A 13584-nucleotide genomic window follows, 5' to 3' on the forward strand; every position below is an offset into this window, starting at 1 on the left:
AACTCCTCTTGAGTGGTCGAGAGCGATCTGAATCCCTCCAATCACGTCTCGGAGATGAAGATCCCGACGATGAAAAACACTCACGCAGGACGCTTTGCAATAGCGATCCTTGGCAGTCTAGGGTGTCACAGAAACCGCCGAAGGGACACCTGATCGGTGGGGATTCTCCACAACCTCCTTTCGGTTTTCGACATTCCTTCTCCTCTGGGCATGTGAGCTTGGAAGAGGTCTAGACCTAGGAGCGTTGCGGAGCCGACCAGATGCCCCCTCCACTACACTGGGGACACTCATATCACTGTCCACTGAAAAATCACTAGCCTTACCTTGCAGGCAGCCATTTTGTTTTCCATCAACTTGAAGGCTGCTTTTAGATCCGAAGTTCTTTCGCTGAATCTACAGGTTCTGCAATAGGAGAAGGGCTGCAATGGAAGAGAGTAGCAATACTTACCCTTGGGGAAGATCCCAAGCTAGGACTTAGTTCATTAGATCTCGAACTACTTAAACTTCTATAAGAAGCCTTCCTCACTTTCTCTCTCTAACTTTTTCAAATAATTAGTTAGATTCTTCCATTCATTCTCACTCAAATTCTCACATTCCTTGCAAGTATTAGTGAAAGAACATTCATACTCCCTGCAACCCTTGCATACAGTGTGAGGGTCTACCGAAGCTTTCGGCAACCTCCCTTACAGCTACATTCACACAACGTCTCACAACCATTCCAGAGTCAGACATTTTTAAAGAAAATTCCAAAATCAAGTCCACAAAACAGTCCACAAAAGCGTATGCCAATCCAACAATCCAGATACGTCACCAAAAGTCGGTCCAAGAAGATCAATTGCCGGTGAAAAAAGAAAAAACCAATCGAGAGGAACAACAACAATGTTGATGGCCCGCCCTGGGCGACAGAAGAATTCTGATTAGAAAACGGAATGGTTCCTAGTCCTGCCACCCAGGGCAGGGCGGTAGATCACCTGACCTACCGGTAGCGTGTGCCGCGAAATTGAAATTCTGTCGGAGACGACGGAGTCTATAGCTAAGTATATATCTGGCAGGGAAGTTGAATGTATAAAAACAAAATTTCATATATAATTGTATTCAAATCACGCTGTGAGTAAAACGGTTAAAGCTGACAAGTCAATTTTTTTTCCGTTGTATTGTACACTAAATTGCGATCATTTTGGCATATAACACATTGCAAACGATCAAGGCAACACAGAGAAAATACTATCACAAAATGATGCATGAATTCGTAACGCGCGGACATAAAAAAAAAGCAGTTTTCAAAAATTCACCATAAATCAAAATATTGTGCTAGAGACTTCCCATTTGTTGCAAATGAAGGTAAATTGATGGGATATAACTAGACTGTAAGTGTAGCTTACAATTGCAGTTTCGGACATTTCGGTCGCGTTACAAAGTTGACTGAAGGACGAATTTTTTCTATTTCATGTTATTTATATGAAAATATTTCAAAACTGATAAAAGCTACAACCATAGGTTGTTTTTAGTTGTATTCTACATAAAATTGCGCACATTTTCATACATATAACTTTATGTAACGGCCAATTTAAAATGGTGCAAACATTACGACAATCGGATGAAAAAATTTATTATTTTTTCGGAAGAGTTACCGTGCGGATGTAAGGAAAAAGTTTATTTCATAAATTGACCATAAATCGAAATATTGTGTTAGAGACTTCCAATTTGTTGCAAAATAAAGGTAAATGACTGAATATTACTAGAATGTATATTTGTTTTTTTTGCTTACAATTGTGTTTTTCTAACCATTTCGTCGAGTCAAAGTTGACCAAAGGTTAAGATTTTGGCACTTATCGTTATTTATATGAAAATATTTCAAAACTGATAAAAGCTACAACCATTGGTTGTTTTTAGTTGTATTCTACATGAAATTGTGCACATTTACATATATAACACTTTATGTAACAGCTAATTTAAAATGGTGCAAACATTATGACAATCGGACAAAAAAATTTATGATTTTTTTGGGAAGAGTTACCGTGCGGACGTAAGGAAAATGGTTTTATTTTTTTCATAAATTCACCATAAATCGAAATATTGTGCTAGAGACTTCCAATTTGTTGTAAAATAAAGGTAAATGATTGAAAATTACTAGAATTTAAGAGTTTTAGCTTACAATTGCGTTTTTTAACCATTTCCGTCGAGTCAAAGTTGACCAAAGGTTGATATTTTGGCACTTGTTATTTATATGAAAATATTTCAAAACTGATAAAAGCTACAACCATGGGTTATTTTTAGTTGTATTCTACATGAAATTGTGCACATTTCCATATATAAAACTTTATGTAATGGCTAATTTAAAATGGTGCAAACATTACGACAATCGGACAAAAAAATTTATGTTTTTTTCGGAAGAGTTACTGTGCGGACGTAAGGAAAAAGTTTTTTCATAAATTCACCATAAATCGAAATATTGTGCTAGAGACTTCCAAGTTGTTGCAAAATGAAGGTAAATGATTGAATATTACTAGAATATAAGAGCTTTAGCTTACAATTACGTTATTCGACCATTTCGGTAGAGTCAAAGTTGACCGAAGGTTGAAATTTGGCACTTATCGTTATTTATATGAGAATATTTCAAAACTGATAAAAGCTACAACTATGAGTTATTTTTTGTTGTATTCTACATAAAATTGCACACATTTTCATATATAATGCTCCATGTAACGGCTAATTTAAAATGGTGCAAAAATTATGTCAAAGTGACGAAATAATTTCTGAGATGTGTCGCTGATACTTTTTAGTGCGATAAGAAAGAAATTCGCGCTTGCACGCCTGCATAACGATTGTAAACAAAACAACGCCTTGATCCATGAGCTCCCAGCATCCCCCAAGGCAAGTGATTCAAAAGTTTTTGCCTAGTAGGTCTCTATAACTATTTTTCCGCTAATTTTTAAAAAACTTTTTTATATCGACATACCATACGTCCAATCAACACCCAACAGACAATTTATATCGACGTTTAATACGTCCAATTGGCATTAAAGGGTTAATGGCATTTTCGCTTATTGGCACACCCCCAGGAATGGACCCCTGCCGATAAAAGCTGACTGCCTGTATTTCATATAATTTATTTTTCAAAGGGAAAGATATACGTATCTAGTCTTGACTATGAATTTACTTTGGGATATTCAGAGAATTAATATACGTACATATTTTCAAAATAAAAAATTAAGTATGCATTAATTTTATTACTTATCTTTTAAAGACTGATTTTGAATATCATACTTATATTAAATTAATATGTGCTCCTACAGGCCTTTATAGAAGGTCTAGTTTGGTCTATGCAACACAGAAATGCCTCAATTATAATCTTTGTAATTCTAAAGTAAACTTTATAAGAAGTACAGCCAGAGTTAACAGAGGAGGTATCTGTGCACTAAAGTTCCAAGTATAGTGACATTCCACTTCCACAGAAGACGACATTCTCTTACCCACATCATTTCTTATTTTGACATAGAATGTATTAATTTTTACCTAACAAAATACGACTTGAAAGTCAAATGGTATTCCCTTTGAAAAACAAATATGACAAATCTACCTAATTAGTTTCACCACTAATTTGGATTATCAAGTAAGGGAGGACTTCTTGCCACAGCAATTATTTAAAATAAATCTCTTACCTGGTAAGACTGAAATAAATCCATCAGTTGCTAATACTTTACTGGACAAACCATCTATCCAGCCCATCTTTCCTCTGTTAATTGCAAACTCTTTTAGCTTGTCATAGTGTCTGAACTGTAAGAATCGAGATATTTCATATGCTTGAGGAGGTGGGAGCAATATAGATCCATTCTGCCACTGCTCAAGAATTGACTTGGGAGATGCAACCTGTTAATATACAATTTAAAAAATGTAGGGGTCAGTTCATATACATAACAACTGCACATACCTATTCATTTTGGAAAATGTGGCAAATATTCTATCAGAAGTATACGTATATGGAAATGTATTAATTTACAGAACCTTTAATGAAATGGATATTGTATTGTCCCTGAACTACTACAAAATATGTAGGTATACAGTGGTACCTTGGCTCATGAACCGTCCTGTTCATGAACAAATCTGGTTATTAGCCAGATGTTCAAAAATTTTGTTCTGGTTCACAAACTGTGCTTCAAGCCAGAACACACAAACATCCCCAGAAAGGGTTCACTAGAAGCACTGATTGCTTTTTAAAATGTTTTTTGACTGTTACTCAGTCTCTTTAATGTTAATTATTTACTTTTTTACTGAAGAAATAGTATATTGAAAAAGAAATGTTGTATTACTTGTGTAAACGCATACAACCAGAAACAGCCAACTTGCTATGAATAAGTGAATCTGATAGAGTGGTTGCTTGCATTTCAAAACAAAAAAAAACCATTGTACGATATTTAAAAAAAATACTGCAGTTGTTACAAAATGATGTGAAGTAGAATAGGACTGATATATTTTTTCTTTTTTACATTACTATATCCTTATTCGCTATGGAGAAAAGATCAGCAAGGGTATATACATACAGCTAAATTTAAGTTGCAAGTTGTAGCTGAAGCTGAGGAAAGAAAGTTCATCTGCTAACAGCTATTATCATGCATTGGCAAAATGGATAAAACTAACAAAATTTGGTATACTACCATCAAACTCAAGAACTGTAAACAAAATTTGAGAGAAATGTATTTTAATCAAAATTATTTGGCATGAAAGAACACATTTCACTGTTTACACTCCGATAAAAGATAAATATGTAAAGCTTGTAGTATTCTGATGAAATATGTAAAACTTGTAGTATTCTGATGAAATAAAGTGAAAATATCAAACACAACCTGTTGACTTTTTTTATGCAATAAACATGCCTGCAGCGCCATAGACATACTAATATAAAAAATAACTAAATTTCGTTCACAACACTAAGCATTCAAGTGAAATTTTGACTTGAAAATACTTTGTATAACATAAAATAACCTTATCCCATATCAAAAGAGTATCTTGAGATTCATTTACGGTAACTAGAAGCAAGAAAATCACTCTGATCTGAGTTCAATACAGCAAAATGAACTTATCTTGCAGTTGCTTTCAGCTAATTTCCAAACCAAAACATTTACTGTTTGTATTTTATAATACAATAGTAATATGAAAATACATACAATATTATTGGATGCAGTGAAGTAAAGTATAACTTTGTCCCAGAAAACCGTAAAAAATGGAAAGAAAATAGTGTTTCTCAGGTTTGAAAAAAATGATTCGTTTTTACATTATTTTAAATGGGGAGTTTGAGGTTGGATAAGGTTACGAATTTTCCGGGGGGGGAAAGGAGGGGACAGCGTCCTCGAAACAATAAGCTCATGAACCATGGTACCACATGTACTATCCTTTGATTACAGATAAGCAACTTCCTTATGCTAAAAGTAACATTATGTTCCCTGGGAAGAAGACAGTTACTAGGCTAGGGGAAGGAGGGTTATTGTTGCAGGTTCTGTGGAGCGCTGATTACAGCTTGGAGTTTGAGTCTTCACCATATGGTTTGCTGCAAGCAACATACCTCTAAAACTCCACCTCTTAAAAAATGTGTGACAGCTCCAAATACAGCGTAAATCTCTTTGACCTGCCTAAGGAGTAAAAAGCAATATAAATCATCTTCATTGGTCAATTAAGGAGCAAAGCCTCCTGTAAAGATTCATAAGGAGAATAAACTGAAACTCTAAAAAAACTAAGAAATTCTAGCTGTCAGGCTTGGGCAACCTGTAAGGAACCCAGTTCTCAAACTCAATCAATTAGTTTAAAAGTTAAACCACAGACAGGAAAAGGCTCAGCTTGTGAGAAGATGGATTGTATAGTAGAAGGACAACATGACAACTTATCATGTCTGTAAAAAATGAAAAAATCTGCTGTATAAGGGATAGTGGAGTACCTAACTTCACGCCCTCATACCATATGAATTACATAAAGGGATCTACTTGGAGAGGTTGATGTTTGAAGCTCTGCAAGGTCTGGTGATACTTTTGGCTCGCCTATGCTGAAAAAAATAATATTTTCATAATCAAATTAAGTTTCATAATATTCGTACTATATACTTTACAAGTATTACATAGCTATAGTTTCCAACTCTCGCAGCAGCCTTCTTAATAAATCGATCAAGCGCTTCAATTATTTTGTGGTGATTAGCCCCACCCATTATTGAGAATACTGGGAACAACTTAACAGATAACCTCATTGTGTTTGTGCCCTTATGTCCATGAGAGAGGAGGAGGGCAGGCTCCGATTCTGTCATTAGTTGGCAAGTATACCGTACTTGACGGGCATCTAAGACACCCTAATTTCAGCAGGTCAGATTCAGGAAAAGTTTTTTAGTGTAGTATTTAAGCAATACTGTTGAAAAAACAGTCCATCTGTACTACATTACACAAGCAGAAGTATAGCTCTATAGAAGCAATTTGGCAGTACAGGCAATGTTATGTTTACCTTTCTTTGCTCTTCTTAGTTGGTCTTCTTGCTGTTGCCAAACATGTATCATCTTTTCTGTGGGTGGTTGACCAAACACCCTTGCTGCTGCTCTATTGCCCATGCTCCTTGGCATAATCTACCACTTTTAATTTGAAGGAGATTTTGTAGTTGGCTCTTTTTCCTCCTGCTGCCATGATGGTGAGGGTGTTGCTGTGTTTTTGTTATGATTATGAACTCATTGTACCAAGATGTCTCACCTATATGCACTCCAACTACACGAACTGGCAACGATCAGTGTTGCCAGATACCGTACTTTGTAATCAATTGTTGTACAATAAGGCTTCAAAATGTTGTATAATCATTAGAAAATCAACAATTCATTAAAAATGTCGTACATATGGACTAAAAAGTCGTACAAATTTGCTAATTAAATAAAAATGTTGTAGGTCGTACAGCGCTGGGTCATACATCTGGCAGCGCTGCAATGATCATACCATAGTTTTATTCCTCGCCAACAGATGGCATTACCGGTAAGTTAGAGTTCCAATCAGCTGATGTTTATAAATGCAAGTCACAGCATTTCAGATTAGATTGCTTTCATTTTTACAAATTCATTTTTAAAGAACCAGCAATAATACAATAATACCAGCAATAACATAAGGATGCATGGAGTTTAGGGTAGGTAAAAGTACTGAGTGTAAGCTGGGTTAGTAAGTGTCAGAGAAGGTTAGCCTAGACCTAAGGGAGGTCTCAAACTTCACCTACGATGTATAAGACACAGGGTGATTTTTTGAGCCAAAATTTTGGAAAAAAAGGTGTCCTATATGCCATCAAACAGGTGGTTACTCCGTGTACATCATATCCCCAGACTCCCCAAAAATGAGAAAACTTTACACCAAGGCAAAGAGACAGTAGGAAAAAAAAAAAAAGAAAGGCTTCCTATGAATCCTCCCCCAATACCATGCCAGCCATTGACAATGACCTCAAAGTACTGCAATTTTCAAACAGTTTCAACTTCTTTCCAAAACTAGTGAGAAGGAAGACATATTTGCACTTCTAGTAGCTTGATTGTAGAATGGAAGTAAGGGACATATTGTGACTGAAAGGTAAAGAGGTAGAGACTGCTCTGATGTCATGAGCTTTCACTCTGAAAGTGCACCTCAGAAATTAAGTCCCTTAGGAAGAAGGACAATGCGTTCTTAGTCAGAGGGTGAGACGGGTGGTTCTTGACAGAACACCAGACGTTACTGTAAGGCCCTCTTGATCTTGGTCCTGTTCAGGTAAAACCATAAAACCCAAACAGAACAAAAGAAATCTCTCTTCTTCCTCAGAGCCAAGGATGTCCATTCAATTTTTAATGGTAAAAGAATGGGGCCAGGGCTTGGATGGGTCCTGTTCTTGGCTAAAAATCTTAGGATAAAGGTGCAAACTGCAGCTCCTTGTGAAAATCCTACCCTTTATCGATGGCTTGGATCTCACTAAAACATTTAGCAGTAGGCAACACCACGAGGAAGAGAGATTGTCAGGCGAGGTTCCTCAGAGAAGAAGAACATAGAGGTTGAAAAGAGGGAACAGTCAGCCACTTCAACACTACGTCCAGGTTCCAGGAGACCAAATCTTCCTTCCTTTGCTTGGACGTATCAAAGGACTTGATGAAAGATCCATGCCACTGTGCTTAAACACTGAGCTAAGCATAACTCAGTACTTCTTAATGGTGGAAGATGATTCTTAGCTCTAATCAGATAAAGGAGGAAATCCACAATTTGGGTCAGAGATGTCTCAGAAGAAGAGACATTGTGTCTGAGACACCAACTTTGGAACATTACCCACTTAGTCTGGTAGACATGGCTAGAAGATTGATGCTTGCATCTTGCAATAGCCTCTGAAGCACACCTTGAAAACCCATTCACATTGACAAGCTTTCACAGTCTGAAGCCTGTCAGGGCAAGAAAGACACCCGTTGGTGGTATCTCTTGAATTAAGGTTTTCTGAGTAGATAAGGTTTTTGGGAAGGAGTCTGGGAAAGTCCACCAACAACCATAGCAGGTCCGGGAACCATTCTTTCAGGGGCCAGAACAGGGGCTATCAGGGTCATTGTAACTGCGATGAGCACAAAACTTGTTCAGCACTGCCCTGACCATGTTCAAGGGCAGAAAGGCATAAAGGTCTCAGTTGGACACCAATCTTCTAGGATGTCTCTGTTGCCCATGCTAGAGGGTCCAGGCCTGGAGAACAAAAGAGAGAAAGGCAATGGTTCATCGAGGTGGCAAACAGATCCAACGTCAGCCTGACCCGGGAAGGAGCTGCTTCTGACAGCTCAGTTTGTCTGCCAGAACATTTCATTTGACCTGAATAAATCAAGTGACTAGAATCACTTCATTTTTATCTGCCCACATTAGAAGGTCTCTTGCTGTCTAGCAGAGAGAGAAGGAGCAAGTGCCGCCTTGCTTTTGTATGTATGTTAAGGCTGTGGTATTATCTGAATGGACTACCACAGTCTTGTTCGGCAGTGAAGTCCTAGGTGAAGTGCTTTCAGCGTTGTGAAGGTTTTGTTCTTCTGGGGATCACATCCCAAAAACTTCCCGGTTCCCCAAGAGGGCTCCCAACCTAGGTCCAAGGCATCTGAGTAGAAGTCTAGTTCGGGGCTCAGAGGATGAAGGGACTTTTCCTTCGAAAGTCTTTCTTCGGACAGCCACCATTGATCTCTGGGGTTATGGGAAACACGTAGGTATCAGGCTGTGTTTTTCTGCCCCAGCTGGCCTTGAGGAAGAATTGCAGAACTCTCATATAAAGTCTGCCTAACTTGATAAACATTTTGATGGTCAACAGAGTCCCCAGTAGGCTCATCCACTGATGGGGTCAAGCAAGATGAAAAGGATAGAAACTTTTTTATTGTCTTAAGGCAGCTGGCAATTCTTTTAGCAAACAGATAAGCCTGACAAGTCTGAGGGTTCAGAATCATCCCCAAATAGAAGATCTCTTGCGACAGGGTCAACTGGGACTTCTGAAGGTCATTAGAATGCCTAGTTCCTGAGTGAGAAGAATCTTGTTCAGTTCCTTGTGCACTTTTCCTTCAAAGGGGATCCAAGGAGCCAGTTGTCCATAATCAGACTGACATTTATACCTGTTAAATGAAGCCACTTTACTAGAGGACCAAGGACTCGAGTGAACACCTGAAGTACTGTAGAGAGGCCAAAGCAAAGAGCCCGAAACTGGAAGATTTTGTCCTGGAAGACAAACCTTAGATACTTCCTGATGGGAACCACAAAAACTCAGTTATATAAGCCCACTGAGCTGATGTTCCCAACCTCTTCTATGGCTCTCTCTCTTTAGGATGAAGGAGGATATTTCCTCCAAAAGGGTTGAATGTTTCTCCTGATTATATATTATAATTGAATTATTAGTATTTTATGCATTGTTGAAATATGGTGGGTGTCCTATATATGGACAGCATATGGTTGATTCTAGGTCTGTTGATGTATTTAAGTTGTGTTGTGACATCATAGGCTGTGACAACATAGACAAGATGGCAGTGGCGTCGGGGGATGTAAACAATAACACGGGGGAGTAGAAGGCACGTGCTGGTGGTGTTCGGCTGGTAGGGGAGAGCTCTCTGTCTGGTAGGAGTTTTTAGGTCGTAAGTCTTGTTGTACTGTTGATCTAAGGTGGGTAGATTATTCATGTGTAAATAAAAGGGGTTAGGCTAGGCTAAAATTTAAATCTCCAAGCCCTTTGAATAGGCCATCAAGGCGAAGGGAGAAGTGAACCAAAAGAGAGTTCTTCACGAATGGGATAGCATAGCCCTCCTTCAGAACCTTGACAATCCAGGGCTCTGCCCCTATGATCCTCCACCTCTCCCAAAACTAGCAAAGTCTGGCTCCCACTGGCGCACGAAGGACCTCCTCATTTCTTAGGAAAGGACTTGGTTGAACCATTTTTGATGGCTCTGACAGAGAAGCGGACATTATAACAGGTTCTAGGTTGTGAACTGGGCTTACTCCCACTAAAGGGCTGCTGTTGAAGAGGAGAGGCCATCTTGGGAGCAAATGCAGATGAATCCTTGGAGCATTTGGAAGACTGAGACAGCAGATCCTCAGTAGACTTCTTTTGGAGGTCCAAAGCAATTTTCCCTTACAATGTCCTGTGGGAAGAAGTGTCCAACAGAGAAAACAAAGGAGTACCACAATTCTGTTTTTTTCAACCCTCCCAAGGAAAAACGAGCAGCAAGCTCAATAGAACCATCCCTGATGGCCATCTGTGCAAGACAGTACTCGTAGACAGTCTGAGGCAATGTCATTGTCTAGATCCTTGAAATCCTCAACCTTCTTGGCCAGCGTTCTGACTGTCCAGTTCAAGAACTGAAGATCTCAAACATCTGGAAGAGGTCCTTAACAAGGTGTTCAGCAGACAAAAACATGATCTTTGCAGACGAAAACACAGAGCGTCTGGAAGAATCAATGAGGCTGGAGAAGTCCCCTTGGGAGGAGGCAGCAACAGCCAAAGAAGAAGCTTCCCCGGTGACGAAGGAAAGATACCTCCTATGGACTAATTACAGGGGAAGAATGGCAAATCACACTTTGCCTTGCTCTCTCTTAGACAAAACCCAGTCATCAACTTCCTTCAGTGACTTCTTGGGCAACAAAGAGAGCACCACCTTGGGGAGCCTAGATCTACCATCTGGATGGCTCCTCATCAGAAAAGTCGAGGCAGGAGAGACCAAGGCAGCTGGAGTGAAAAAGGAGGGGAAGCAGCACAGGCAGAAGGAGGGGCAGGTTCCTGATCAAGCTCCTCTTCTCCTAAGGAGACTGGAGGGAGCTTTCTTGAGTAAGCCCATAATTTCAATTAACCGCTGCTTAGTGGACACCAAAGATGGCTCATTATGTCTAAAGGGGGTGACCCACTTCTGGAAGTGTTCTAGGCTAACTGAAAGTTGTTTCTCGGCTCTAGAGGCCACCTTCCTCTTTCTATCCACTTCGAACTTGTCAAAGTAAGATTTAAGTACTTGCCACTTTTTATCATCCCAATCTTTACATTCAGCACAAGTTTTCCCCCTTACTACAATCCTGCCCCTTGCACTTACTGGGACATTGTATGTGAATCATAAGAGGATATAGTTAATCTGGTTTTACAACTCTCACCACAATAGTGGAAACTAGAGGAACTCGAATCATACATAATCAGTAACAAAAACTAGAATGCTAGTTAATAAGCTGATCAAAGCCTGAAGACTACTTAAAAAAAGTGATAATATTTCACTGAAATCCAGTCAATACAACCAAAAACCAATGAAAAGAGCTGCTGCAGGCACCCAATGTTTAGTTGAGCGCCTGCAGAAACACAATGAAGTTATCTGCTAAGTTGTTCCCAGTATTCCCAATAGTGACAGGGCTAGTTACCTACAAAAAACAATTGAAAAACTACCATAATTTTTTTTAAAAAGGCTGCTGCATGAGTTAGAAACTATAGCTATGTAATTACTTGGTAAGTTACTTGTATGAAACCCTCTACTTCTGACACGTCTGAAAAGAATATTGTTTTATCTGAGCGTTATCCTCAGCCCAGCCTACACTGAGCATACGCTGCCGAGATCAATTCTTCATCAAAATAAACTTTACTCATTAATATTTGTTACAGACACAATACTTATAGAGTATTGTGTAAAAAAATGCGAATGATTATGGAGCTATCAAGAAACTTGTAAGGCACCTTTAAAATTAGAGTCCTCCATGTTTTAAACAAGCTACAGATCTTTAATATTCATAGCTTACTAATGTAATTATATCAAATACTTGGGAAGTTACAGAGACAATCATGCTGTTAACCCTTACCTAAGGGAACTTTATTTTGAATCAAGGCTGCTTCTGTACATAAAAAAATACTAGTTATTCCAAACATCCCGGAAGGAAAAAATGAGATTTCATTCATACCAAGAAAAACCCACCTACAGTTATGACTAACACTGTTAAATCTAATGATAATTGTCAGCTTGACTGCAACTGCGCCTACTACAGTAAAATTATGAATGACACTTACCCATCAGAAGGGTCATAATTCACTGTCACTGATTAAACAGCATGAAAGACCTTACTATAATTTCTTTCAAATACTGGTTAATCTACTTTCATCCTTTCAACATCCTAAAGCTAATAGTTATAATGCTCAACACTAAGGTAACCACTGGGTACCCAAGTGATGTTTGCCAAACCTACAGACAACTTACGAGCATTACTTGTAAATACATCAAATAATGTCAAAGCTTCATTTGCTACATTCTGTTTTCAATAGTACTAATTTTATCTGAATCATGTAAGACATTTCACTTACTGGAGTTGTCCACATGGATCCACAACTGTACAATGACATAACTATGTCATCTAGAGTTCTGCAACTGTTCTTACTTCCCAGAGAAGTAACTTACTGTTTTTAAATCACACCTATCATGCTAATTCTATCTATGCATAATACATACATTTAATTCACAGAATAAGAACGAAATATTTGCACTTACCTGGATATCAGAAATTTCCCCTCCATCTGCTGCTGGTTTTGATATTTCATCCACAAAAGCTATATAAAATGCTGTATCAAATCTCTTTTTCATTGTAGAAGGAGTGAGCCATCCAGACCATTCATGCAAGTTCCAAATAGCAGGACAACCACCAAATTCATCAAAAAGTGCAAGGAACTGTAAGGAAAATATCCATTGACAACTCAAACAATTAAGTACGTACTAGATTAAGAATGAGTGAGAGGGACTAACAGAATTAATCAGTTTTATTAACCATAGCATAAAGTTATAAAACTCTCGAAAACACAAACTTTAGTCCCTCTTACCCAAATACGGCTTCAACATAAAGTTAATTTTTCATAAAACGAGGAAAAGTGCAAGCTATCAATACACAAATCAAATTCCAATTAACATTTAATTGGATACCTTGAGCCAAACTGAAATTATAGGTTATTAAAATCCTATTCAACAAAGGACATGGCAACAATATAAACATACTATTATGACAGGCCTCTAAAATTAAAAATCTTCCTCAAGAGTTAGAGCAGCAAGAAAAACTTTTAATCATAAAAATGGCCAACAACAACAAAAATCAAACATCCCCAATAAAGCAT

General features: G+C 38.2%; 1 protein-coding gene across 1 annotated transcript; it reads right to left on the reverse strand.

The window, feature by feature from the left end:
- Positions 1–1810: 1810 nt before the first annotated feature.
- Positions 1811–13184, reverse strand: LOC135199235 (acyl-coenzyme A diphosphatase NUDT19-like). Its single transcript, XM_064227102.1, has 2 exons — positions 12971–13184; positions 1811–3870 (listed from the first exon to the last, which is right to left on the reverse strand). The coding sequence occupies exons 1-2, from the start codon at positions 13061–13063 to the stop codon at positions 3610–3612; spliced, it is 354 nt and encodes a 117-aa protein (XP_064083172.1). The 5' UTR covers positions 13064–13184; the 3' UTR covers positions 1811–3609.
- Positions 13185–13584: the final 400 nt, after the last annotated feature.

Source organism: Macrobrachium nipponense, chromosome 25, assembly GCF_015104395.2.
Source record: "Macrobrachium nipponense isolate FS-2020 chromosome 25, ASM1510439v2, whole genome shotgun sequence".
NCBI classification, from domain to species: domain Eukaryota; kingdom Metazoa; phylum Arthropoda; class Malacostraca; order Decapoda; family Palaemonidae; genus Macrobrachium; species Macrobrachium nipponense.

Bases quoted from the DNA above. Each gene is read 5' to 3' on its own strand.
- LOC135199235 (XM_064227102.1), bottom strand. From the start codon at position 13,063: ATGAAAAAGAGATTTGATACAGCATTTTATATAGCTTTTGTGGATGAA. The intron at 3,871-12,970 runs GTAAGTGCAAAT...GTATATTAACAG, and splicing joins GGGAAATTTCTGATATCCAG to GTTGCATCTCCCAAGTCAAT.